The sequence below is a fragment of the Myotis brandtii genome, unplaced genomic scaffold, assembly GCF_000412655.1.
Source record: "Myotis brandtii unplaced genomic scaffold, ASM41265v1 scaffold13, whole genome shotgun sequence".
Lineage (NCBI taxonomy): Eukaryota > Metazoa > Chordata > Mammalia > Chiroptera > Vespertilionidae > Myotis > Myotis brandtii.
In genome coordinates, this window is record NW_005354595.1 from 2,490,875 (window position 1) to 2,515,144 (window position 24,270).

General features: G+C 37.0%; 1 protein-coding gene across 1 annotated transcript in view; it reads left to right on the forward strand.

Annotated features, from left to right (window-relative positions):
• The window catches only part of TMEM245 (transmembrane protein 245), a 67,482-nt gene that overhangs the window by 16,041 nt on the left and 27,171 nt on the right, over positions 1-24,270 (forward strand). Inside the window, exons 5-14 of the mRNA XM_005859783.2 lie at positions 2,586-2,801; positions 4,136-4,305; positions 7,152-7,175; positions 12,262-12,366; positions 14,258-14,340; positions 17,247-17,337; positions 20,106-20,204; positions 21,168-21,299; positions 22,296-22,331; positions 24,075-24,197. Of these exons, the coding sequence (XP_005859845.1) occupies positions 2,586-2,801; positions 4,136-4,305; positions 7,152-7,175; positions 12,262-12,366; positions 14,258-14,340; positions 17,247-17,337; positions 20,106-20,204; positions 21,168-21,299; positions 22,296-22,331; positions 24,075-24,197 (1,079 nt within the window). The remainder of the gene's footprint in view (positions 1-2,585; positions 2,802-4,135; positions 4,306-7,151; positions 7,176-12,261; positions 12,367-14,257; positions 14,341-17,246; positions 17,338-20,105; positions 20,205-21,167; positions 21,300-22,295; positions 22,332-24,074; positions 24,198-24,270) is intronic.

Below are 24,270 nucleotides of genomic sequence, written 5' to 3' on the forward strand. Positions count from 1 at the left end.
TTTTCAAGGTCCACCATTTCTTACTTCTTTTCAGTCGGGTCAAAGTTCCTGAACTTTCTAAATCTCTGTTTCTGGCTAATGAAAAGAAAATAGGATTCCACCAAGTCTCCTATCTACCTACTTCAGGACTTCTGTGAGGATCAAATGAGATGAGGCACGGGAAAACACTTCACAGATGTTTGGTTAAAGTGTAAAATGTTTCCCCCTGGCTAAAGTGTTCCTGGGCTGAAGAAACTGCAAGGAGGCTAGTTGTCGCTAGGGAGAGGAAGCTGGGCGTTGCTACGTGACATCATTACCTGGATGGAGGGAAAGACACTTAGCATATTAGCCTTTTATATAGATAGATGCCTTCAAAATTATTCTGGAAAATGAAATATACATAGAATATAAAATTAAGAAAGACTAGCATTACAAAATGCTACCTACTGGTCCTTCATTTTTCTCTCTGATTCCTATTTTTACATCCGCGCCCCTCCTCCCCCCCATCTTTGTTCTCACATGTCACTTTTTTAATATATTTAATTATTTACTTTCTTAGGTTTCTTGATTCTTCATTTTGTACCGTTTCTCCGGCATTTCTTGCTTCTCAACATTTGCTTTGCATGCCTCATGCTCTTAATATATTGGCCATTTCCCTTAAAACAGACCCCTGTGGTTGTTCTGAGTTCAGTACTCCCGAGAGACCCAGCTGGTAGGGTTATATCAGCTTTAAAGTCACCATGCTCACGTGGAGGTCAGGAATGTGAAAGGCCACCCTGCCTGTGCCAAGGGCCCATTAGAGCCAGAGGTTTGGGAGTTTAGGGATATTCTTAGTGAGCTTTTCTTGAAGAATTGACTTTAGAAAAGCCTGGAATGAAGGGGTCAGCTAAGAAAAAGGCATTTGGGATAGTAAGACAACTTATTTTTCTTGCACATTGAATCATGTTTTCAAAGAGAAGATGGTGTTTTGATTACGGACTTATTATTCTGTCTGCCACATCCACCAACATGAAGTTTCCAAATTAGAAAGATACTCAGAGAGCACAGTCAAACAGAAGCATATTATAACTAGCTTTGGCGTTAGCCCCAAACCTCAGGGTAGAATGTTAGTTCTGTGAGGTGGGCTGGCTTACGATGGTGCTGGTTCTATCAGTGGTAAAAATTTTCTCACAACTAAACATTTAATGTTAAAAGGAACACTAAGGAAATTATGATAGAGCACTGAGTAGGTTACTGTGTAGTTGCCTATGAAAATTTTGAAACAATAGGCAAGGCATTCTTTCAGTAAATATTTAGTGAATACCTACTATATGTCAGGTACTATTCTATGTGCTAGGATTTCAGTGGAGGGAGAACAAGACAGACAAGGTGTTAGCTCTCTTGGAGCTGACATTCAGCTGAAGGGAGAATGTGGACAAGGGTAAGTGGAACATGGTACAACTATGCAACACTGGGAAGACCATGGGGCAGATAGGGTGCTGGGTCTATGGGTGTTCTTGTTTCTTTTCTTTTGCTAGACTTCCTGAAATATGACATACTTTTGTCATTAAATTTTATTTATGACAGGCAAAATACAAGTTTTAGGATCTTACTCATTTCCATCATCATGGTATATACCCGTGGTCAGCAAACTGCGGCTTACGAGCCACATGTGGCTCTTTGGCCCCTTGAGTGTGGTTCTTCCAAAGCCTTAAGAGTACCCTAATTAAGTTAATAACAATGTACCTACCTATATAGTTTAAGTTTAAAAAATTTGGCTCTCAAAAGAAATTTCAATCGTTATACTGTTGATATTTGGCTCTGTTGACTAATGAGTGTGCCGACCACTAGTATATACTAAGTAATACTGCTTTAAGAGTTGTATGATTTCTGATACATATGGTATGTGTTGGTAAAACTAGGAAACAGAAATAATATAACCTTATATTAAAACACAGTAGTTGCATTATTAGAAAATAGTGCATAATGTGAAATAATTTAGTATGAGTTCCTTTATTTGAAAATTCCTTAACCCCCAGAAATCTTGTTCTATGTCTCATTCTAAGAGGAACACATGTTTCAAAGTCCTGGGTTCTTTTTGTAAGAGAGGTTGGCTCCATTTTAGGTGAAATGACAATGAAAAGCCACACTGTGTCAGAAATATCTATATAAGTGCATCTAATATCAAGTTATATTAGAGGACAAAACAGAGGACATTTTAAATGTAGGGTTTATATACGTTAATGTTTGCTGCATATGGTTTGAATAATTTTCATGGATTAATTATAATTCTCAGCTATTTTGTTATATTTTTCTTTAGTTTTTTAAATGGTGTCTATATTAATAAAGATATATCATAAAAAGCTTAAATAGTATAAAGTACCCCCCCAAAATGTAATTAATTTCCCTAGCTGTAAACATGTCGGTATTGTTAATTCATCACATATTTTTCAGTGCATATTCAAACATACATCGAAATCTTTTTTTTTTTTTTTGACCCAATGTAATCATACTGTTAGAGTCCATTTTGAAGGCTTAAAATAGAGTAGCTTAGCCAGTTACTCTGTATTACTGTTCGCTGATGTGGACTAAGATGGTAGGTAATTCTTTTTTCTTTCTCTCTTCAGAAACCATGGACAGAGGCGAACCCCCTCCAACATTGTCCTCATCTTCGCCCTCTTCCCCTTCGCCCACGCTGCGCAGGCAAAGGCCTGAGATCGGAGCGTTCCCCAGAAAGAAGAAAACTAGCGACTTCTACTTCGTGACCCTCGTCTGGGCCATCATTGCCGTCCAGCTCTGGTTGAACCTGTGGATCGTGCAGCTGCTGCCAGTGCCCATTGCAGGTGACTGTTAATTAACATCTTATTGTTGAAATGTTTTCCTTTTAAATTTTAATACTTGGGATCATTTTACTCTCTTTTTAAATTAAATGATCATATGTCTGCATTTAAATAAGCATTATTTTGGAAATTTGTTACTTGATTCCTCTTTAATATTTCTTCTTTCTGTGGAGGAGAATGTTAGCAATCTGGGTTTAGGGTTTTATGATTGAATTTTGAGAGCTGCTCTTAGTGAAGTGCATTTTACATTCCATTTTTAATTCAGTGGAAATGTGGGTTTTGAGAACTATAATGTATGCAAAATCATGATTTGTTTTTATTTGACAGAAAATTAAGTTATATGTACATGTCATATGTTTTGTATCAAAATGGAATCATACGGCTTTTCAAAAATCATTAAAGCTAGATCTTTGTACCTGAATACCATGATTAAAAGACACCTTTAGAGAGGACAAGACAATAGAGGTGGGCCTTAAATTACCATGGTATTCAGGTACAAAGACCTAGTTTAATGATTTATGAAAAGCCATAGGATTCCATTTTGATATGATACATGTGCTATATGTGTACATAGAATTTAATTTTTTGTCAAACAAAAATAAAGCCTTCTAGTCCCACCACCTTCTCAGTTGGCCTTTACAGGAAGCTTACCCCCTGCGCGAAGGGCCGCTGCATTGCCTAACTGCAGAGGGCACATTCATATTGTGGTCTGTGAATGGTCCCCAGCCTCGGGCCATTTGTAACAGCCCTGCTTGTCCCCAGCCTGCTTCTCTCCTGAATCCTGGTAAAAGATTCAGATGTGTAGCACAACATCACTTAAAGAAATAGGAACGTAAACGAAAACGTTACCTGAAGTGGTATAAAATCATGATGCGGGTGGAATACCTTTACTTTTCTGGTCACTAAACAAAAAATCTCAGGAAAAGAACAAAATTTGGCAACAGCAACTATAATAGCCAAGGAGATTAGAACATGTCAGGGGTTAGTATTCTTTACCCCAGAAGGGGTATGGTGTGAGGGGCCTGGGCCGTAGTCGCTGAAATCTTCATGATCAAAATAGGCTGTAAAATAATCCCTGACTCCTCCGGGATTCAGACTCCACAAAGAAGGTGGTATGTGTGGGAGCAAGTGGGGATTGTGTGAAAAGTTGCTTGTCCCAATACCATCATTTTGGAATACCTTGAACTTTCTTCCTTCCTCTCCTTTTTTAAATCAATCTTGACTTAAATACTAGCTCTACTGTTTTAAAAGGGTCACATGAAACTAAGGGACCTTTTTCTGTGATAACCTTGTAATCTGCATTTTGTTCATACATGTATTTCTTATCTTCTTTATAGTCTGGATACTCAAAAAGCTTGTCATTCACTTTGGAGTCGTGGACTTCCTGGAGAAGCGCTGCGCCGTGTGGTGGCGGGTCGTGGAGCGCTTCCTGAAGGACCGGCAGGAAGCGCTAGCGCCATGGCCAATTGTCGGACTTGGGAAATTCTTGTTAAAAGTTGATAGCAAGGTAATGTATTTTGAGAACTTGGGCTGTTTTAATGGAATTTATCCATTTCATTGTCTGAAATATTCCATTTTATGGTGTTTATACTGGAATTTAAATATCATTCTGTGGTGGAATTTAAAGTTTAGAATTATGGTTTATATAAGGATAGGATATAAAGGACCAAATTGAAATCCAGAGGGTTAAGTGACTTGCCTAAAAATTATAGCCAGGTAGTGGCTCAGTTTAGTGAATATTTTTACAGTAATTCCCGTGTGTCAGATATTGTGTTAAGCCCTCGGGAAAAAACAGATGAATCAACAGAAAACTAGATGCAGAATTTCTGTGTAGGGAGAGACAGCGGTCCATTAAAATGTAGAGACAGTGGTTAGAGTCAGAGGTTTAGTGGTTAAGAGCATGGACTCTGAGTCCAAATTCTGGTTTCAGATCCCAGTTCAGCTACTTATTAGCTGTGTGACCTTGGATGAGTTTCTTAACCTTCTTGTGCGTTTGTTTTCTTATCAATGCAATGAGTGTATGAGCATGTACTGCATAGAGTGGTTTGTATTAAATGAGTTAATACATGTACAGCTCCTAGATCAGAGCCTGGTACACAGTAACCTCTATGCAAGTGTTAGTAGTTCTGATTTGTGGAGGAAAATATGTACAAGATATAGTGATAGTACTCAGCAAAAAAGTGACTCAGTGTTGGTGAGGTAATGGGAGAGGGGTGGTTTTGTAGAGGTGGTGATGCCAGGGCAAATTCTGAAGCACACGTAGGAGTAGACGTGGCAAGAACAGCACATGGATGGACAGTGCAAAAGCACAGAGACTTGCACAGCATGAATTCTTAGAGAATGCCAAGGAACTGGTCATGGCTGGGCTTTGTGAAACAGTGCTTAGTGGGAGGGAAGCCTGGAGGTCAGGTGGGACTGGATCGGGAAGGTCTTTTTGTGTGCTATGCTGTGCAAGCTGGACTCTATCACAGAAGCTAGTAACTACTTCCTTTAACTGGTGTATTCATGACTTAGGTTGAGAAATGCTGTTAAGTGAAACCAGCGTAGGTATTGGTGAGGATAATAACTGGAGTGTGTCAAGGGGGAGGAAGTGAATCTTTTAAATGCTTATTGAAATATCCAGGGTCAAAGGAGAAGCAGGGGATATATTTTCTTGCATAGTGCCTGGCTGTCTTCCAGAAAGTTTGTCAGTTTTAATTCCCACCAGTGCACCATGTGAAAATATGTATTTCCTTGAGCCCTTGCCAAGGAATATTATAGTGCAACAAAAAGGACTTTTTAGTTTCATACAAAGAAGTATCTCACTGTTGTTTTAATTTGAAATTTTAAAAATTAAAAATGAGGCTGACCATCCTTTTCCATACTTACTGGATATTTATATTTTTCTTTCGTAATTTGCCTATTTGTGTTGTTACTAATTTTTTTTTTCAACTTTTTAAGAACGAATCTAAGACTTTGCATAAATTTCAGCATATTTATCACATCTTCCTTGTGTTAGGGTGAAGCTTTATCTTATGAGAACAGATTCAGCACGTCCAACTGTGTAAAGAGGGTATCTTATTTTCAGTTAATGCTTTGTCTTTCCACTGTCAGGATAGAGACTAAATCCTATTTTCAGCGTTCTCATGTACTTGTATTTGAACCCTTTATTTAGGAAAACTGTACAGTTGTGTCAGTTGAAGTTCCAGGCATCTAAAAGTATTTGTTATGGGGTAGCCTTGTAAAAATTTGTCATTTTTATTCTAATTTGTTTGCCAATTTGTTTTTCTTAGGGAACAGAGACAGTAAAATGAATAAAACTGGCTTTTTCTGCTGTATAACAATCAGAATAAATGGCTATTGCAAACTGAATATTTGTTTAATTATAATTGATGCCAAATTTATGTTCTGTCTAGTATAATAAAATGTATGGGCTGTTGCTTTGGGAGTAAATCTATTTTTCATGTTTCTATTAATTTTAATTGATTGGACCAGTGTTTCTGAAATGATTCATCTACAGAGGATTGTTTGAAGAATACCTAAACGTGCTTTGGGTATACTTCAGGGAAAACGCTGCAAAGAGCATTTACAGTCACTGATGAAATTACAGTTTTTATTAGCCTTTATACTTCTTATAGCACTAATAATGCTCTAAATTCTGTCTACCGATTTTTAGGTTATGTGTCCACTAACTAGCATTAGTTACTATAGTGCTAAATATTGTGGGGTTTGGATGAAGTAACATTTATGTGAAAAAAAAGCAAGGTAATGCTTTTGCTTTTTTGTAGAAAAATGTGTGCCTAAGAAATTGGGATGGAAGGAAATATACCATATAGTAACAGAATCTTAGTATGGCCTGCTGTTATCCAAGTGTCCTCTATTCCAAATGAGCACTAGAATGTTTTTTCTCTTTAAAACATGTGAAATAACTAATACTATAAAACTGCAACTATAGAGTTCAATGAAAATGTACTATGGGAACATAAATTGGTTTATACAGGGACTAAAAATCCTTTTGGGGCGTGATATGCGAAAGGATCTTAATTATTACTCTCATCTTTGGAATTTGGTGTGGCTTTTTAAGGCTACAAGCTTTCAGCTTATTTTATGTATTTTTAATTGTTGAATTGCCAGCAAAGCTTGTGCTTATCATCATCACTATAATCATTGTATATCTTAAAGGAATACTACATTCATTCGATTTATATCTTTGTAATGCAGTTTTTTTTTTTCTTTCTAGCTTTTCTTTTGTTTGGGATAATTTCCTCCCCATGCTCTCGGTGACTTTCTTTTCTTTTCATACTGTTATTGCATTCTCTAATGATATTCCACTGTTCTTATCTTCTCTCTCTCACCTTACTCCCCATCCCCAAGCTCTGGCACTGGCTAAATAAGAAGGTAAATGAACACACGGATGTTGGTTTTTGCTGTTCAGTTCTGTAACTTCTCTCTGTATCTCTGTTCTCACTCTTTCTGTCCGTATGTCAAACTAAGTTTTTGTTATTAAAGTTCTAATGATAAGCTATGGAAGGTCATGAAGCATTGAGACTGTCCCAGTACAATTTGCTAAAAACCCAAAGCTATTTTATTGAGGATATTGGTAGTGTCTCCTTGCTCAAGTGTGTATAAGAAGTTCTGTCTTATATTCCTTTTGTCCACTGTGATTTCCATTCCTTTTTCAGCCCTATAATGTGGCTTAGCCTGATACTCTAGTCTCCTTTGATGTGTGAGGGCACATAGGCAATCAGTTACTAAAAAGGAAAGAGAATTCTTTGTTGCTAATTTTTCAATAAGTGACACAGGAAGATTTCAGAAGATAAATCTGTGAAGTATTTGTGTAATTCCCTAGATTGGTAATTTTAGGTTTTGACTAGTATCCCAAAATTTTATATTTAACTTAAAAAAGATGGTAGTCATGTTCTGTGAAGTCTAATTTCATGTTTCCCAAGATATAGTTTGTGTCTGTGGTAAATGGTTTCCATGACTGGCTTGGGATTCTAAAGGTACATTTTTTAAAGACTTCCATAACTTTAATAACTCCAGATATATTAGGAGAGCTATACCTCTAACAAGGTCTGCATAAGTAGTTCTAGATGTAATTTCATTCAATACTTAGGACAGATAGCAAAAGGTGACATCATTTACATGTATTATGTTTAAACACAATAAGACTAAAAGTTTTTAGTGGAAATACTGTTAAGAAATACTTTAAGAAAGACGTGGTACTTGGAAATAGGTCCGAATGACACTTTTATATGTAGAGATTAGGGTTTCAATTTGTTGAAACGGGAAAGGGGAGACTTTTGACCTAAACTTTGGATTGAGAATAAACATTGTGTGGAGTATAAATAGATACACACCACAACTGCACGTACATCTACACAAATAAACACACACACACACGTATGGATGCATATACCTGTTTCCTACAAAACGTGTAAATGAGTGTAATCCTTGGCAGATGATAGTGCTTCAAACATATGTCACATTTTCTTATTTTGATCAAAGCAGTGGTTTAAATGTATTTTCCTAATTTGTATATGTAAGGTGTCCCCCCAAAATGTGTATATACTTTAACATCTGATAGCTCAACTTTGAAAATGAAATGTATTTTACTAAACATTGCCTTTATAATTATTCAAAGTGTGTGTATACATTTGTTGGGGACAACCTATATATTGAAATGAAATTTTCCTCAAAAGACGAAAGGAGACCTAAAGTCATTAGGTTTGATTTAAAGTTAAAGTTAGATTACCTAATTCATGAGCCAAATTCCAGCTGATGAGTGAGTTTTAAAAGATTCCTAAGAGATTAAGTAGCTTTTGTCTTTTCCTTGCTGATGCCATGTAGCATAGATAAAGCATTGGTGTGGAGCTGGAGTAACTGCTTGCAGTTCTGAGAGTGTGTGCTCCAGGAAAGCACTCAAATAAGTTGAAGATCATTTCATTACATGACATCCAAGGTCGGAAATTGCAGCATTGGGTATTTAGTATTCCGAGCTCAAGTGGAGTGAATTAGGAAAATGAGAAGTGAGGGTGAAAGAGGACAAATCTTACGGTTAACTAAAATTGCAACCGATTTCTCAAGGCTTAATTTAGTTAAAAAAAGAAAGCATCATAAAAACCTACATTCATGATAGAATAGAAACGTAAGTAGTGGCAGGACACTTTTTAATAGCTTGATAAATAAGGCCAGTGAGTTTAGAAATTTGAGTGTCTTTGATATAACTATAAATTCACCAACATCTCTTAATTTTTACACTTGAAACACCCAGAATGTCACTTAAAATTTTTTTCTCTTCCCCTTTTAGAAAATAAAGTTTAACCACTAAAATGATTTCTCAAAGCCTCGAAGACTGGGGAAAGTTCTAGGGACTGCGATTTCCGTGAGCAAGGCAGTGGTGACGGGGTGTGGTTTCCTTTGTCCAACGTAGAGCAAGGGCAGGGTCAGCCTCATGGGACAGCACCTCCAGCATTCCTTCAGGCTTCTCCTCCACCTGCCCCTTCTCCATGGCTTCCTCTGGTGTTTCTCTTTCTGTGTCTGAGTTTCTGTTTCCTTGTGAGTTTTGCTCCATTCATTCACTCTTTCAGGGAATTCTTTTCCTCCATATAAGTTTTGTATCCGTTTTGTTTTTTTCTCCTCTTTTGGGCCTCTGTTCTGTATACCAAACCCCTCTCCACATTTGTTTCTTCTTTTTCTTGACTTTTCTTTCTTTCTTTATTCTTTTTTATTTTTCTAATCCTATCCTGAGGATATGTTTCTTTAATTGATGAGAGAGAGAGAGAGAGAGAGAGAGAGAGAGAGAAACATCAATTGGTTGCCTCTTGTATGCGCCCTGACTGGAATCAAACCCGAAATCTTTTGGTGTATCGGATAACACTCCAACCAACTGAGCCACCTGGCCAGGGCTTCTCTCTCTCTTTTGCTGTCTCTTTTTGTCCTGTGTTTTGTTTTGTTTTTAAATCTAATCTTAACCACCCATAATGTGAATAGAAGCTCCTCCAACTTTTTTTAGCTTATGAATTGAGGTTCCTAAATGGTTTTATTTTAAATTTTGAATGAAACAGATAACCCTTACTGTTATTCCTTGAATATAAATTTTTATTTAGGTAACTCTTAGTATGGATTTTTTCCCACCCTTAGGTATACAGCTTGTGATAGGAAAATTCTACCCCGGTTGAAAAATATAACATTTAATTTTGTAATGTTGATGTACATAATGTGTTTGTGAATATTCCATGGTTTATATGTTAAAAATACCCAGACATAAATTCATTTATTTATTTATGTATTTATTTTAATATATTTTTATTGATTTCAGAGAGCAAGAGAGAGGGAGAGAGAGAGAGAGAAACATCAGTGATGAGAGAGAATCATTGATGGGCTGCTTCCTGCACACCCCCTACTGGGGATCGAGCCTGCAACCTGGGCATGTGCCCTTGACCGGAATTGAATCCGGGACCCTCCAGTCCACAGGCTGATGCTCTATCCACTGAGCCAAACCAACTACGGCTAAATTTAGATATTTATACTTTGTAAATAGAACATCATTTATGTTTAAAAATGCATTTTAGGATATGACTTTTCTAAAAAAAAAAAAATGGAGGCTCTCAAGTTATTTTCAGAAATTATAATTTGTGAATACAAATCTGGTCTTATTTCTGAAATTATTTTATTTATGCTTGCCTATTTAGGTATATATTAACTGAGCACTGTTAGGTTTTGGGGAACAAAGAGGAGTAATATAATACTAGCCCTTTATTCAGGAAGTTGTCTCAAGAACTATGTGTAGAGTTGGTTTCTGATTGTGAAACTCTTCAGTTTCATTGATTTTAGAACTTACATTAAAAATATGACATTGACCTTCCATATCTTAGAAACCTGTTACTATTGTTTTTTTTAATCTCTGCATTGTCTTCCATGCTTTGGTGGCATGCACTGAAAATTAACTCTTCTGTTTGAAGCTGTAATAGTCAAGATAGAAGATGAACTTTTTATCTTTGAGTTTGCTGTAGCATTGATCTCTTAGTGACAGGATTCTTCATGAAAGATAAAGGGAATGCAAGCTTGTGAGCCTTGAATGGAAATTAATTTTTTAGAAGTCATGTTATTTTGTGTTGTTGTTTTTAATAACCATTCTTTGCTTTTGGATGTTTAACTCACTGTTTGGAGAGCATATTTCAGATTTAAGTGAAGAATAACTTAATCACAACATTGTAGTTCATGTTAGAGTTGAGGGTTGCAATGTGGTGTTTCAGCAGTCACCAGTCTAATTGGTTGTATTTTTGAAATGTTAAATACTAGCTTTGCATGGCAAGAATTCTATACATTTATCAGAATGATATATTCTGAAAATAAAAATTTTTATATGTGGGATTATTTGTGATTGTGGAAAATGAGAAAAGTTAAACTCAAAATAGAATGTCAAATAGCATTGAGGGAGAGCATAATTTTAATTATTGATTTAGGAATAACCACTACATTAATGATTATTTTTTATTTGCAGTCAGTTATAACTTGTCACAAAGCTTGTATTATAAAAAAAGTATAGAAATTTCCAGCAGAATACCAGATTTTTATGAGTATTATGAATTATTTTAAATAGTAAAAGATGTAAAGAATACCCATGAGACTACCTTCCAACTTCATAAAACATTACTTATATAATTGAAGCCCATTTTGTATCCCTCCCTGACCCTTTCCCCACCCAGAGTAACTATTATTCTGAGATGGGTATTTATCATTACTGTAACATTGGGCTTTTATTATTGGTTTTGTAATCCTACTGATATCAAAAGGGAAACATATATTGAAAGTAATTTCTATTTTAATTTGCTCCTATTTTATCTATATATAATTTAGGACCTATTTTTATAAAAGTCACACTTTTTCTAAAGTCATCTATATTTGCTAATTGACAGTAAAATTTCAAAAGATTTGAGGTCAGCTAATTGATTATCATTATTTTGTTTAGAAATATTTACCAGATTATCCTATATAATAAAAGGCTAATATGCAAATTGTCCCCTCAACCAGGAGTTCGACTGGGAGTTCGATCAGGAGGCAGCGAGGGTTGGTCAACCGCCTACAGCCCCTTCCCCCAGCCGGCCCAGCCCAATAGGCCCTGATCAGGGCAGGCTGGCCAGACCCCACCTATGCACAAATTCATGCACCAGGCCTCTAGTAAATTATAATTTGAAATGTAAATTACCATAATATGACAGTTCAGTCATAATGATTATGTTCACTTTGACTGCTTTTTCTTAGATGTGACAATAAAAAGCTCTTTATATACTAGTAGCAGCAATAATTTAATACCTAATTTTATAAAGTTGCTTACAGTTTTCACTGCTTTAGTCATTATTCCATAGTTTGCTTTGCAGTGTTGAATATCCTATTTTGTCTTCATTATATTTGAATACATATGTGTTTTTATTAAGTTGTACTTTACAGCTAAGTAATCCTCTCTTTTATTTCTGTGCAGATTATCATCTGGTTGGAGAAGATGTTAGACAAAATAATTAGCATTTTCATCATATTTTTGTTAGTAATAGGAACCCTTCTTTTAGCCCTACTCCTGACTGCAAAGGTAGAGTACAATAATTACTATTACCACTAGTAAACTCTTAATTGTTAGAAGTGTAGTATGGATAAGAAGCTGATAGTATGGAAAATGTCATTTTGCTTGTAAATATGTATAACTGCTATAACATAATTTGTATTACTGGTTTTGCCATGAATTTTTTTACCTAGTATATTTTTACATGCATTATTATTTTATTATCATCAAATCCTCAGATGTAAATACAGATACAAAAATTGAGATACAGAGGGACAAGTGGCTTCTTCTGTCAATAGGAAAACTATAGTCTTATGACTCCTAATCTAGTTAGTACCTTGTTCACTAGATCAGAATTTTTTGACTAGCTCCTTCCTTCTTGCCTCATTGGTCTGTCTGCTGATATACCATAGGTTTTTACTTCTCACTCTGCAGGTCCTTCCAGCTTACATTTCCTCTCCCCTTCTTTGTTCAGACTGCTATAACAGAATGCCATAGACTAGGTGGCTCGAACAACAAGGATTTCTTACAGTTGTAGAGGCAGAAGCCCAGATCAGGTGCCAGCGTGGTTGAGTTCTTGGTGAAGGCCCTCTTCCTGGTTTGCAGATGGCTGTTCTTTTCTTTGTATCATTATATGGCAGAGAGAACTGTCATCTGTCTCCTGTACTGTATAAGGGCACTAACCCCATTCATGAAGGGTCCACCCTCATGATCTAATTACTTCCCAGTGGCCCCACCTCTTAACCATCACAATGGAGGTTAGGATTTCAGCAAATGAATTTGGGGGAATGCAGACATTCAGTTCTTAACACTCCTCTTTCATCTCATCAATGAATATCATTGTCCCAACTAAATGGTATCTATAAAGAGATACATTTTAAATTCAAAGGCATTAAAAGATTTGATAGTAAAGGGATTTTTAAAAAGATACACCATGAGAACTATAAACATAATAAATCTGGTGTGGTTATATTAATATCAAGCAATTAAAACAAGAAATCTCACTACACACAAATAATGATAAAACAGTACTGCAGCAAGATACAACAATTATGAATGTGTATATTCTAATGATAGCTCTAAAATACATGAAGCAAATATTCAGAATTAGAAGGAGAAATAGACAAATCAAAGATTATAGGTAGGAATTGACTAATACTCCTCTTGCAACAATTGGGAGAGTAACTAGGTAGAAAATTAGTAAGAATAAACAAGCCTTGAAAAACAGTTAGTATGACCTGACAGTAGCAGAATCGTGTTCTTTTCAAGTAAATATGGGATACTCACTAGGATAAACCATATGCTCAGCATGCTAATTTAAACAAAGTGAAATCATATAGAGCCTGTTTCCTGACATTGGCTTGTTCCTTTTTTTAATCCCTCATTTTGCTGATTATTGGGCAAGGTAAATTTGGAGTAGTTTCTGTTGTTTTGTTTTTTTTATTACTCAGAAACCTTATTCAATTGCTTATATTTGCCTGTGTATCTTGCATTGTATTATAATTCTTTAATCTCTTGTAGTGTTGATACTGCATATAAATATATATAATATGTATTACACATATACTTACACTATACACACGTGAACTATATTTATATATTATTGTGTATATGTGTATTTGTATGTATCTATTTACATATTTTTTGCTTAAGTAAATTGTTGAGCTTCTTGAAGGCAGGGACCTATTATGTACATTTTATTTTCCATAGTGTGTGTGATAGATATTATGTAGCAGCTGTTCAGTGCATATTTCTAAATTAACTGCAACTAAGATGTATAATTATCTGACTCTAAAATATTGCTCCAATAATAATTGGGAGAATAAATAGATAGAAAATTAGAAAAAATAAATGTAGAAGAATAAATGTTTAGTTGGGTTTATTTTTTATTGAGATTCTTTTTATCTCATTTGTGATGCAGGTACATCAAGAAAGTGTGCACATGATTGAAGTCACAAGTAGTTTGATTAATGAAACTCTAGCAAATCACCCTGAGTGGGCAAAGTAAGAATATTGTTTGACAACAACAAAAATAGAGTTGGATGACCTCGGTTCAGTATCTGTTTGCATGAAATAGTCTTCATTGATGCATTGCCTTGGAAGAGAAAAGATAGGGTTTGCTAAAGCTTTGATGAATGCTGTCATTTTTGCAAAAGAATTGCATGTAATCTGGGAGAGGGGTTGGTGGGGAAGTGCTTAAGATTTTGGAAACAATTTATAGTAAATGATACCTTATATCTGAACTGAGAGTTACACTTCATAGCATGTTTATAATTTACAAAGTCCTTTCACCTGCTTTGGGACCTGTCTTCCTCCCAGTGACTGTGCAGTAGGTTGAAGAGATTATATCCATTTTACAGATGAGGAAATAGGATTGAAGGTTAAGGAACTTGAAATTATAATCTACCAGCAGAGTCAGCCCTCACATCCAGTGTTTCTGATCAAGTACCATTCCATGTCGGAGAGTTTTAAAAAGCTGTTTCATGAAAGGTCTGATTCTTTTGCAGCTAATTAGTGAGGACGAATATGCATTAATAGTAATGGCTTCTTGCACATCTCAGTATTCAGTAGATTCCTGTCCTGATGAAGGCGATTGACCTTGTGAGAAATTCTTGGATGTTCCTAGAGGGGATACAGTTAAGAATCCATCCGATATACTTTCTTCCAATATGGAGCACATTTTATAAGTCCTGTGTAGGCGCCCTGACTTCCTGTGGATGTGCTTGGTGAGCTGGTGGATAAATTAGAAGACTTAGGGTAGGGTCACCCTAGCAGAGCTTCAAAGAAAATGCAGTCAGATCACATCTTAATTCTTGTCTTGGACAATTCTATTAGTTTGGAACCCACTTTCTACTGACTAGAAGGTATATCAAAACTTGAGGGGCCACATGGTATGTTAGAAAGTTCCCTTTACTTCTGTATAATTGTTGGGGCTGTTCTCTTGGAAGTTCATATTGTGAAATAGATTAACTTTTACCCAGAAAGGTGAGGGCAGGCCAGTCCAAAATGTAAGAAGTTTCCACTCAGAGTAGAATTAGTGATTGACTGAGGTAGTGACTATCCTAAGGAAGGAGCTCAACATAGAGGCTGTGGTTCAGCGGTTCTCAACCTGTGGGTCGAGACCCCCTTGGCGGTCTAACGACCCTTTCACAGGCGTCACCTAAGACCACTCTGCATATCAGATATTTACATTACGATTTATAACAGTAGCAACATTACAGTTATGAAGTAGCAATGAAAATAATTTTATGGTTGGGTCACAACATGAGGAACTGTATTTAAACGGCCAGAAGGTTGAGAACCACTGCTGTGGTTGGTGTACAATCAGTTGGTCCCAAGGTTGCTCAGGTGTTTGTGGCCCATGTAGTGTTGATACTGCATATAACACACACACACACACACACACACACACACACACATGTCTTTGACGTGGCCTCAGGATAGCTCCACTTATCTGTTGCTGTGATGACACCTGTGTGAGTACATTGGACAAGTGTTTCCACTGAAACCAGCAAGACTTGTTATCAGGCCTAATAGTTGTTTGTTAGTCATTAAGGATCTATCTGGATGCCTCTACAGATCCTCACACTATCTCTACAGGATATAATCTATAATAATAAAAGCATAATATGCTAATTCAGTGGTTCTCAACCTTCCTAATGCTACGATCCTTTAATACAGTTATGAATACTGTTATGAATCGTAATGTAAATATCTGATATGCAGGATGTATTTTCATTGCTACAAATTGAACATAATTAAAGCATAGTGATTAATCACAAAAACAATATGTAATTATATATGTGTTTTCCGATGGTCTTAGACGACCCCTGTGAAAGGGTCGTTCAACCCCCAAAGGGGTCTCGACCCACAGGTTGGCAACCCACAGGTTGAGAACCGCTGTGCTAATTGGATTGGACGTCCTTCGGACGGCCTTCCAGACGAAGCCAGGGCTGCGAGGGAAGCCTGGGTCCCGGGTGCCAGAGGGAAGCCAGTGCTGGCAGCCAGGGGAAGGAAGGCCTACTCTTGCATGAATTTCGTGCATCGGGCTCTAGTTTTCCCATAAAAATGTAGTACCATATAATTGAAAGTGTTCAACAGACCCTTCAAAACACTTTAAGTCTGTAAATCCTAGAGTAATTTAAAAGCTACTTAAACTAATTTCTCCTAAATCACATCTCTTTAGAGATTCAAATTTCCTGTTCAGATCCTTATACTGTAAGATTATTACATTTATAAGTATCTCTAAAGTTTTACTTGCTGAGAAGTACTTGAACTGACTGAAAATTTGCAAAAAGCTTCACAAATATTTTGTTTCTGTGGAGTGTATGATGAACTCGTTAATATTAAAGATTCAAACCAATTTGTGGATGTCAGCATCTCTAGTACATAACATTGTGAGGAGCAGTTAAGAGAATTGTTTAGATACAGATTGCTGGGCTCTAGCCCCAGAGTTTCTTTTTCAGTGGGTCTGAGTTTAGGCCGGGTTTCTAAGCAGTTGTGATGCTGCAGGTCCGTGGACCACAGTTTGAAAACCACCATTGTGCATTCCAGGTGCTGACAATCATTGTCCCAGAACTACTTCCTCTGGTGCTGTGTGAACAAGGCAGGTGACCCAGGACTGGAGGGACAGAGAAACCCGGCAGAGCAGAATGAGAGAGAGGTTGTGGGGGAAGTGGATACAATAGATAAGGAAGGCTTGAAAATAAGTCCCGAATATTAGAATTAGGCCAATTAGGCCTGTAAGTCCAGGATTCCTGTGTGTGATTCATTTGTATTTCTGTGTTAATGGCTGTTCAGGAGTTTGTCAGTTCCTGATTGTTCAAGTACATCAAGTTCAAAAAGTTATGGGTGCAGTACACTAAAAGTGTGCTAATTGTTCATTTTCTTTCTTTATTTATTTAAATTAGTTGGCTTCCTGAGGCTCAGGTAGTCCAAAGAGCCCTCAATTCTGCAGCTAACAATGTGTATCAGTATGGACGAGAATGGATAACCCACAAGGTAAGGGAAGAGCCTCTCTTTGTGGATTTCTCTTTGCAAGTTCTTCATTGGCAGTGATTTCTTGCTTCGATAAAGCATAATTTCCGTTTGCAAACAGGTTTATATCTACAAGTCGACAAGCAACATACAGTGAAATTAGCCTTCTGCATGATCATACTGAATAGTGCTAGTAGCCTGAACAAGCTCAGAAGTTGGCCATTGCTTCTTGTTCAAGGTGGATCTGACTCATTATTTGTGCACTAGGAAGGAATGATCACTAAGCTTGGTAGTCAAATAAGGTTCTCAGGGGCAAAGAAGACAGAAGGAGTAGCCTGTGAGGTAGGAGGAAACCCAAACTGTGTGTCACAGGGGCCTAGAGAAGAAAATGTTTCAAGGAAGACTTGGCCAGCTAAGGCTTCACACAAGATGAGTACTGACTTGTCATCCCCATTTCATAGGTGAGGCTGTTCGCCTTAAGTCAGTCAGTTCTCAAATGGCATTGTGACTGCCCTTAATGCTTTACTGTTCTTCTTGGGCAAAGAGCATGTCACAACCCACCCACAGTATGTGTGCTTCCGTGATCCTGTTAGTAGACTCTGTGCGCTTTGGCCCCGTCTTCCCAGTTTTATAACATGCTATAAAATTGTGCTGAACTCTCCTTTACTGTTATAGTTGTGGTATTTTAGTTATTCCCTGTCGTGCTTGGAGTGAGCCTGCTGAAGGAGATGCCAGTTAGAAATGGTTCTTTATTGCAGTAAAGGCCACTGTGCCGACAATCTAGAGAAGGGGCTGTCAGTAACCTAAATTGTAGAACTCTTCTGGTTCCAGGGAGACTTCACGGGCTGATAGGAAAGTGACAGAAAGAATTGGGAATAGGAAGTCTGTGAGTCCTTGACAGTCATACTATGCAAAAGACACATTTAAAGAAATGAAAGGAAGTTAGCCTAGGGTAATTGTGGTTTTTAATTATTTCGGGTAATTTGCTCTATTAGGTGTTCTTTGTCCGTAGGTTATATAGGCTTGAGTTGAAAGACTATGAGAGAACTTTTCATCCTGAATCTGCCACTTGTCTGTGTAACTCTGAGCCTGTCATAGATCCTTTTTAAATCTGTTTTCTCAAATGAATAAAGGTGATGCCAAAACTATTTTCTGTCTAACTCATGGAGTTGTTGTAAAGATCACATAACGTAGGTGAAAGCCATTTGTAAATTGTACAATGTGATGAACAGATGAAGGCTTTGATATTCACAGAGTTGTGTTTGAATAAATCAATTAAATATAAAGAACAACATTGGGCAGATGTATTTGCATCAAATATGTCTAAGAACTGGTTTAAGCATCTATAAGGCCAGCATCAAGTGGGCAAAAGGTATGAATAGGCCACACTAAAGGAAATACACATTGAAAACCAAAATGGAAAATGGTCATTCTTGTTGCTAAAGAAGAAAAGTATAAATAATCAGTTATCACTTCACACCTTTTAAATTATCTAAAAATCAGTTATCCATAAGGCTTTGGGAAAATTGGTTCACTTAGACCAGTGGTTCTCAACCTTGGCTGCACATTAGAATCACCTGGAAATCTTTTTAAAATCCCGATTTCTGGGCCTCATCCTCTGGAAATTCTGTTTCTTTGTTACTAATGTTGTGGCCCCACCCCATAACAAAGAAACAGAATTTCTGGAGGATGAGGCCCAGAAATCAGGATTTTAAAAAGATTCCCAGGTGATTCTAATGTGTAGCCAAGGTTGAGAACCACTGACTTAGACAATGTTGGAAAGTGTTAATTGGTATGATCCTTACATTTAACAATGCAAGAACCATTAAAAATGCTCATTTCCTTTGACTCTTGCACATTTATCTTACTATTAGAAATAAGGAAAATATTGTGTATTGCCGAGGTTCTTTCCCAGCATCAAGAAGGGTTCAGCAATCTGGAGAAGGCTGTGCGTAGATTACATAGGAGTTCAGAGACTAATAAAGAGTCCAGAGGCGAAATATAATTTTGTAAGGCATTGGGGGTCAGAGGAGCTTAGCTAAAGGAGCTAACATCCAAGATCTTAAGTCTAAGGTCTTGGGTTCTCCTTGTCCCCAGGACCCCGTGCTTTTTATTAACACAACTTGTCCTGAGGCGAGGCAGAGATATACACTTCAAAGGGTCAGGGTTTGGTACAGAGTCCATTGTCAGATTGGGGGAATTAGCCTACGGCTGTTCAGGTGTTTGGCCAGTAGGAGGCAATAACATGTAGATTAAGATGCCCTTTAACTGTCTGGCAGCCAAGAATCAATTTAATGTATCCTATTCAGGTTTGGTGAAATGCCTTACTCTGAGACCCGAGAACTAACGGGCATATTTGCGTTTATAGCTAGGGTTCTAAAATGTCACTTACAGTTCTGTGGCAATTCTTAATAATATGATAAATGTAACATGAGACTTCAATATAATGGGTGTGCACTGGGGTCACATGGAAAGATTTTCCTCTGTGCAGATATGATCAGAGATGCCCGTAGTCATGGCTTTATTTGTACCCTTCTTTTACAGTTTGAAGTAACTCTCCTTGAGACCTAAGGATAGAGGAAAGAAAAAAGAAGCAAAAGATGAGAGGGAGGAAATTTACTGGGAATATTGAGGAGCAAAGTTTATGAAAAGAACATTGTGTGGCTAGAGGCAATTAAATAGTCTGGAGCATTTCAGTTTGATTTGGAACAAATGTAAAGACCCAGCATGTATTCATTTTACTGGGTTATTGCCTGGAATATTAAATCAGATTATATCTGTATTTCTTCCAGCTTCATAAAATTCTTGGAGATAAGGTGAACAATACTGCTGTGATTGAAAAGCAGGTACTAGAACTTTGGGACAGACTGTATCATTCTTGGTTTGTAAAGGTAAGTTATTTTAGCTAAGGATTTCAATGGTAAACTAATAAAGTCCTTTTATTTTATAGACCCAATGACTAAGTAGGACTTTCGTAATACTGGAATTTCACTTATTGACATTTTTAAGCTACAGGGTCTTAAACCTTAGGCCACAAAAAGTCAAAGTGATTGATGGTTAATCTCCATGGCAGAGTCCACCAGTCCCTCTGCTGTATCAGTATTTTGTCATCTGTTCGTTATCATCTACAGCATCTCACCATCTAGACTAGCTCTGGGCAGGAGAAATGTAACGCAAGCCGCCTAATGTTAGTTTTTCTAGTGGCCGTGTTAAAAAAAAAAAAATAAACAGGTGAAATTCTTTATTCATAGCTCTTTCAAACCTAGTTATTCCTGCATTCCTGCCAATGCAGTTCTCTTCCAGACAGACAAGTTAGACTCCCCTCTTGTTTCTTTTTCATATTCTTTCCCCCCACTGCTTTATTGATAGATAATTGATACATAACATTGTATTAGTTTTAGGTGATCTTTTTTTCATATTCTTTCTGTTCCCTCTGCCCTCTTTATCTTGTACAGAAGATTAATAAGGGAGAGGAGGAAAGAAGGAAGAAAGCAAAAATGAGAGAGAGCAAAAAAAAAAAGGCAGAGGGATTAAAAAGGGGGGAAATAATAAAAGTAAATGCTGTGTTTGTGTACAGTTGAATATACACTGAGGAGTAAAGTGTGTCCACAAATGTACTGAGGAGAAAAGCACTCAAGCTAGGCTGAGACTCAGTAACTAGCATATTAACAGAAAAATACTATCTTTTAGGTCTTTAGGTGGAGTTCTTAATTGATTTCTTAAATAATGCAAAGTTTTTCACTTTTTTGTATTCACTACAGTGCTCAAGTGGACCTAAAACAAAAGAGGTTATTTATACTTTCTGTTCTTGAGCTTAAGATGGAGGTTTCACGTCTGAACTGTTTTTTCCATAGAACGTAACGCACTCTGGGAGGCACAAAGGACACAAGATGCATATAAACCGTCAGAACAGCTGGCTGGGAGACATTCTGGACTGGCAGGATATCGCGTCCTTCGTCCACGAGAACATCGAGACATTTCTTTCTGTAAGAAATAGTATTTATAGTTAAACTGGACTTAGAAGTAAAAACAGAAACACTAATTTTCAGTCTTCTTTACCCACTTAAAGGTCTTTATTTACTCTGTTTTTAATGCCACAACATTTGATGTTTTGAAAATTCTAAATGCTCTAGAAAGATGTCCAAAACCTGTAAACCTCAGGTGTAGCTGCCCTGATCCTGATGCCTGGAGAGTAACCAAGAGATGCTGAACCAGGGAGCATATGCATGATGCTGTGGCTCTCAGACTCTGAGCTAGGTATCCTTCTCCCCATAGGATGCCCAGAATGGCCCCAGCTGGACCACTAGAGGGGGAGCTGCCTTTCTGGTGGGTGAAGCCCTTCTGGCAGCTGGATATATGGTTTTCTCCCCCATGCACCATCCACCTCTGCCTTCGTTTTTTTGTTGTTGTTGTTTTGTTTTTTTTTACAAAAGGTTAGAAGGTGGCAAGGAACAGTTAGCAGTGCTGCGAAGTTTTAATGACTGCTCTTCATTCTGTAGTGTACTTTTTGGGGAGTCAGCCTGTGGCTTTTCACAGAAATGAGAAAAATGTTACTGTGAAATAACTTGCACCAAATTAACAAAAATCGATATTTGCAATGCTAGATTTTTTCAATTTAATTTTTATCCAAATAATAGATGAGTATAGTTGAAAAGCCAAAAATGCTTTAAGATTTTAAGTGAAAAAAAAATAGCAATTTTTTTGTGCTTCTCCACTTCAGTCTCATTCTCCAGAAGCAGTTGTCAAGTCTTTTATTCTGTTTTATTTTATCGTTTTATTTTTAAAATATACTTATTGAATTTATTGGGGTGACATTGGTTGATAAAATTATATAGGGTTCAGGTGTATAATTCTATAATACATCATCTATATATTGTACAGTGTGTAGTGTTCACCACCCCAAGTTTAGCTTTTTCTGGGTGTTTACCTCTGAATTTCTAAAATCCTGTTTACGCTGCTCTTTCTTGGTTTTGCACTTTTAGATATTATCTTTTGGCTTTCCAATATGGAAGATGAAGGTAAAGATGTGACTTTCTTTCGAGTCCCTCGGTGCTCTTCTACTCCTCCTTTGGGGTTTTCGTACAACTCCTTTGGTTCCTCCCCCCATTCCTGCACTCACACTTTCCCTTCCTCCCATTCACCTAATAGAGCTATAACAGTTTGAAATTGAATCTATCTATTTCTGCCATCATACTTTGCCCAACAGCTCTTTCTTATATTCTAAACCTTCCTTCCCAATCCTCTTGAGTACACAGAGAGGTTACTATTTGATCTTGGCAACTACCAGTCTACAATTAATGAATTCAGTTAATATCTTAAGAATTACCACAGGGCATTTCATATCAGTGTAACCTAGAAACTATTCAAAACTTAAAAAAAAAAAATTCCAGAATGACTGAGGCCCCCAAAAGAATGCCTGTCAAAATCACAAGTAAGGGCATTGTTGGTTTGTCTCTGGAATCAGTGCCATTATTCATTCATTCCTTTACCCCGCAGGGTCAAACAGTCAATCATGCATATTTTTGTAGGCATTGTGAAACATTTTCAAGATTTTATGTAAGGAGTTTTTGTAAATGAGACCAGCCTGCCAAAGTTCTCTTATGAAGACAGAGCTGAGGTTTGCAAGAAATGCAGAGGACAACAAAATATGCTTTAATAAGTGGTACATTTGAGGTAGGAAAGGAATGGGTAGGCCTTTCATAGCACAGATGGTGTAACTTGAACATATGACAAAAAACAGCTGCTGTTTTGGAAAGGGTAGGCACCAAAATAAAATCAGACGTTATGAGTTCTGGTCTTGGGTCTGGTTCCACATATTAGCTCCCTGCCCTTGGGCAAGTTTTTTTTTAAAAACTCTGGGCTTCAGTTTGCATATCTATAAAATAAAGATGGTTTCATCTGCATTTCTTCCCAGTGTTGTGAGGTTTATGGGATGAAAACTAAGGATATTTTTTTAAAAATTTAAGTTTTTCTGGTCATTTTGCTTCCATGTTTTAATATTACTCAGGGAGAACAGAATACACATCATAAAGGAATTAAGTTTATGAAGAAATAGGGAATAGAAAACATATAGGTGTGCTATTGGTAATATACATCTCCCTTTAGTAATATTTAACATATATTAGTAAACTTTATTTTAATATCTGGTTCTAGTAAAGTTGCAGGTGATGGATCAACTGAACTCAGTAGTTCTTAATAGAAGGGTCATCGTTTATGTGAGGAACGATTTTCAGCTGCAGAGCTCTGCCCCTGACCCTGTCTGTTCATTTCTTTTATTGTGATTTTAGTGAAGATGCTCTGGTAGTTGTAGATGAAGTTAAGTTGAAGGTGGAAAGAGGGAAGGAAGCAAATAAAACAAACGCTAGATTTTCATGGCCCGCACTTGTGAGCCTACATGCTAAGGCTGCACTTTGACATATTCTCCTATCGGTATTATTCCTATGCATACTATTTTTACAGTTGTAATCATGCTGTCTATAAAATTTACCTATCCTGCTTTTAAAACTTAGCATTATATCATAAAATATGCTCCAATTGTCATAATAGAGGTGATTTTAATGGCTGCCTAATATTACCTGGAATAGATTCATCATAATTTGCGTAATCATTTTCTTTCCTAATCAATATTCAAATGTTTTCAGATGATTTTTTTTTTTCAGTTCTTCCCTTTCAGTTTATGGTACTGTATTAAAAGCACACAGATACCTGGAGAAACTTCTTTCCCGAGGATTAGTTCTGATTCTCACTTTTCCTCCTCGCAGATCTTGGAGTCTCTGTGGATTGTTATGAGCCGAAACGTGAGCCTGCTTTTCACCACTGTCACCACGCTCCTGACCATCCTCTTCTACAGCGGCACGGCCCTTCTCAATTTCGTGCTCTCTCTGGTATGTCCCTATAGATAAGAACACATCACAGTTCCTTCCACAGTAATGCATATTCTTGGCGCCATTGGTGTTT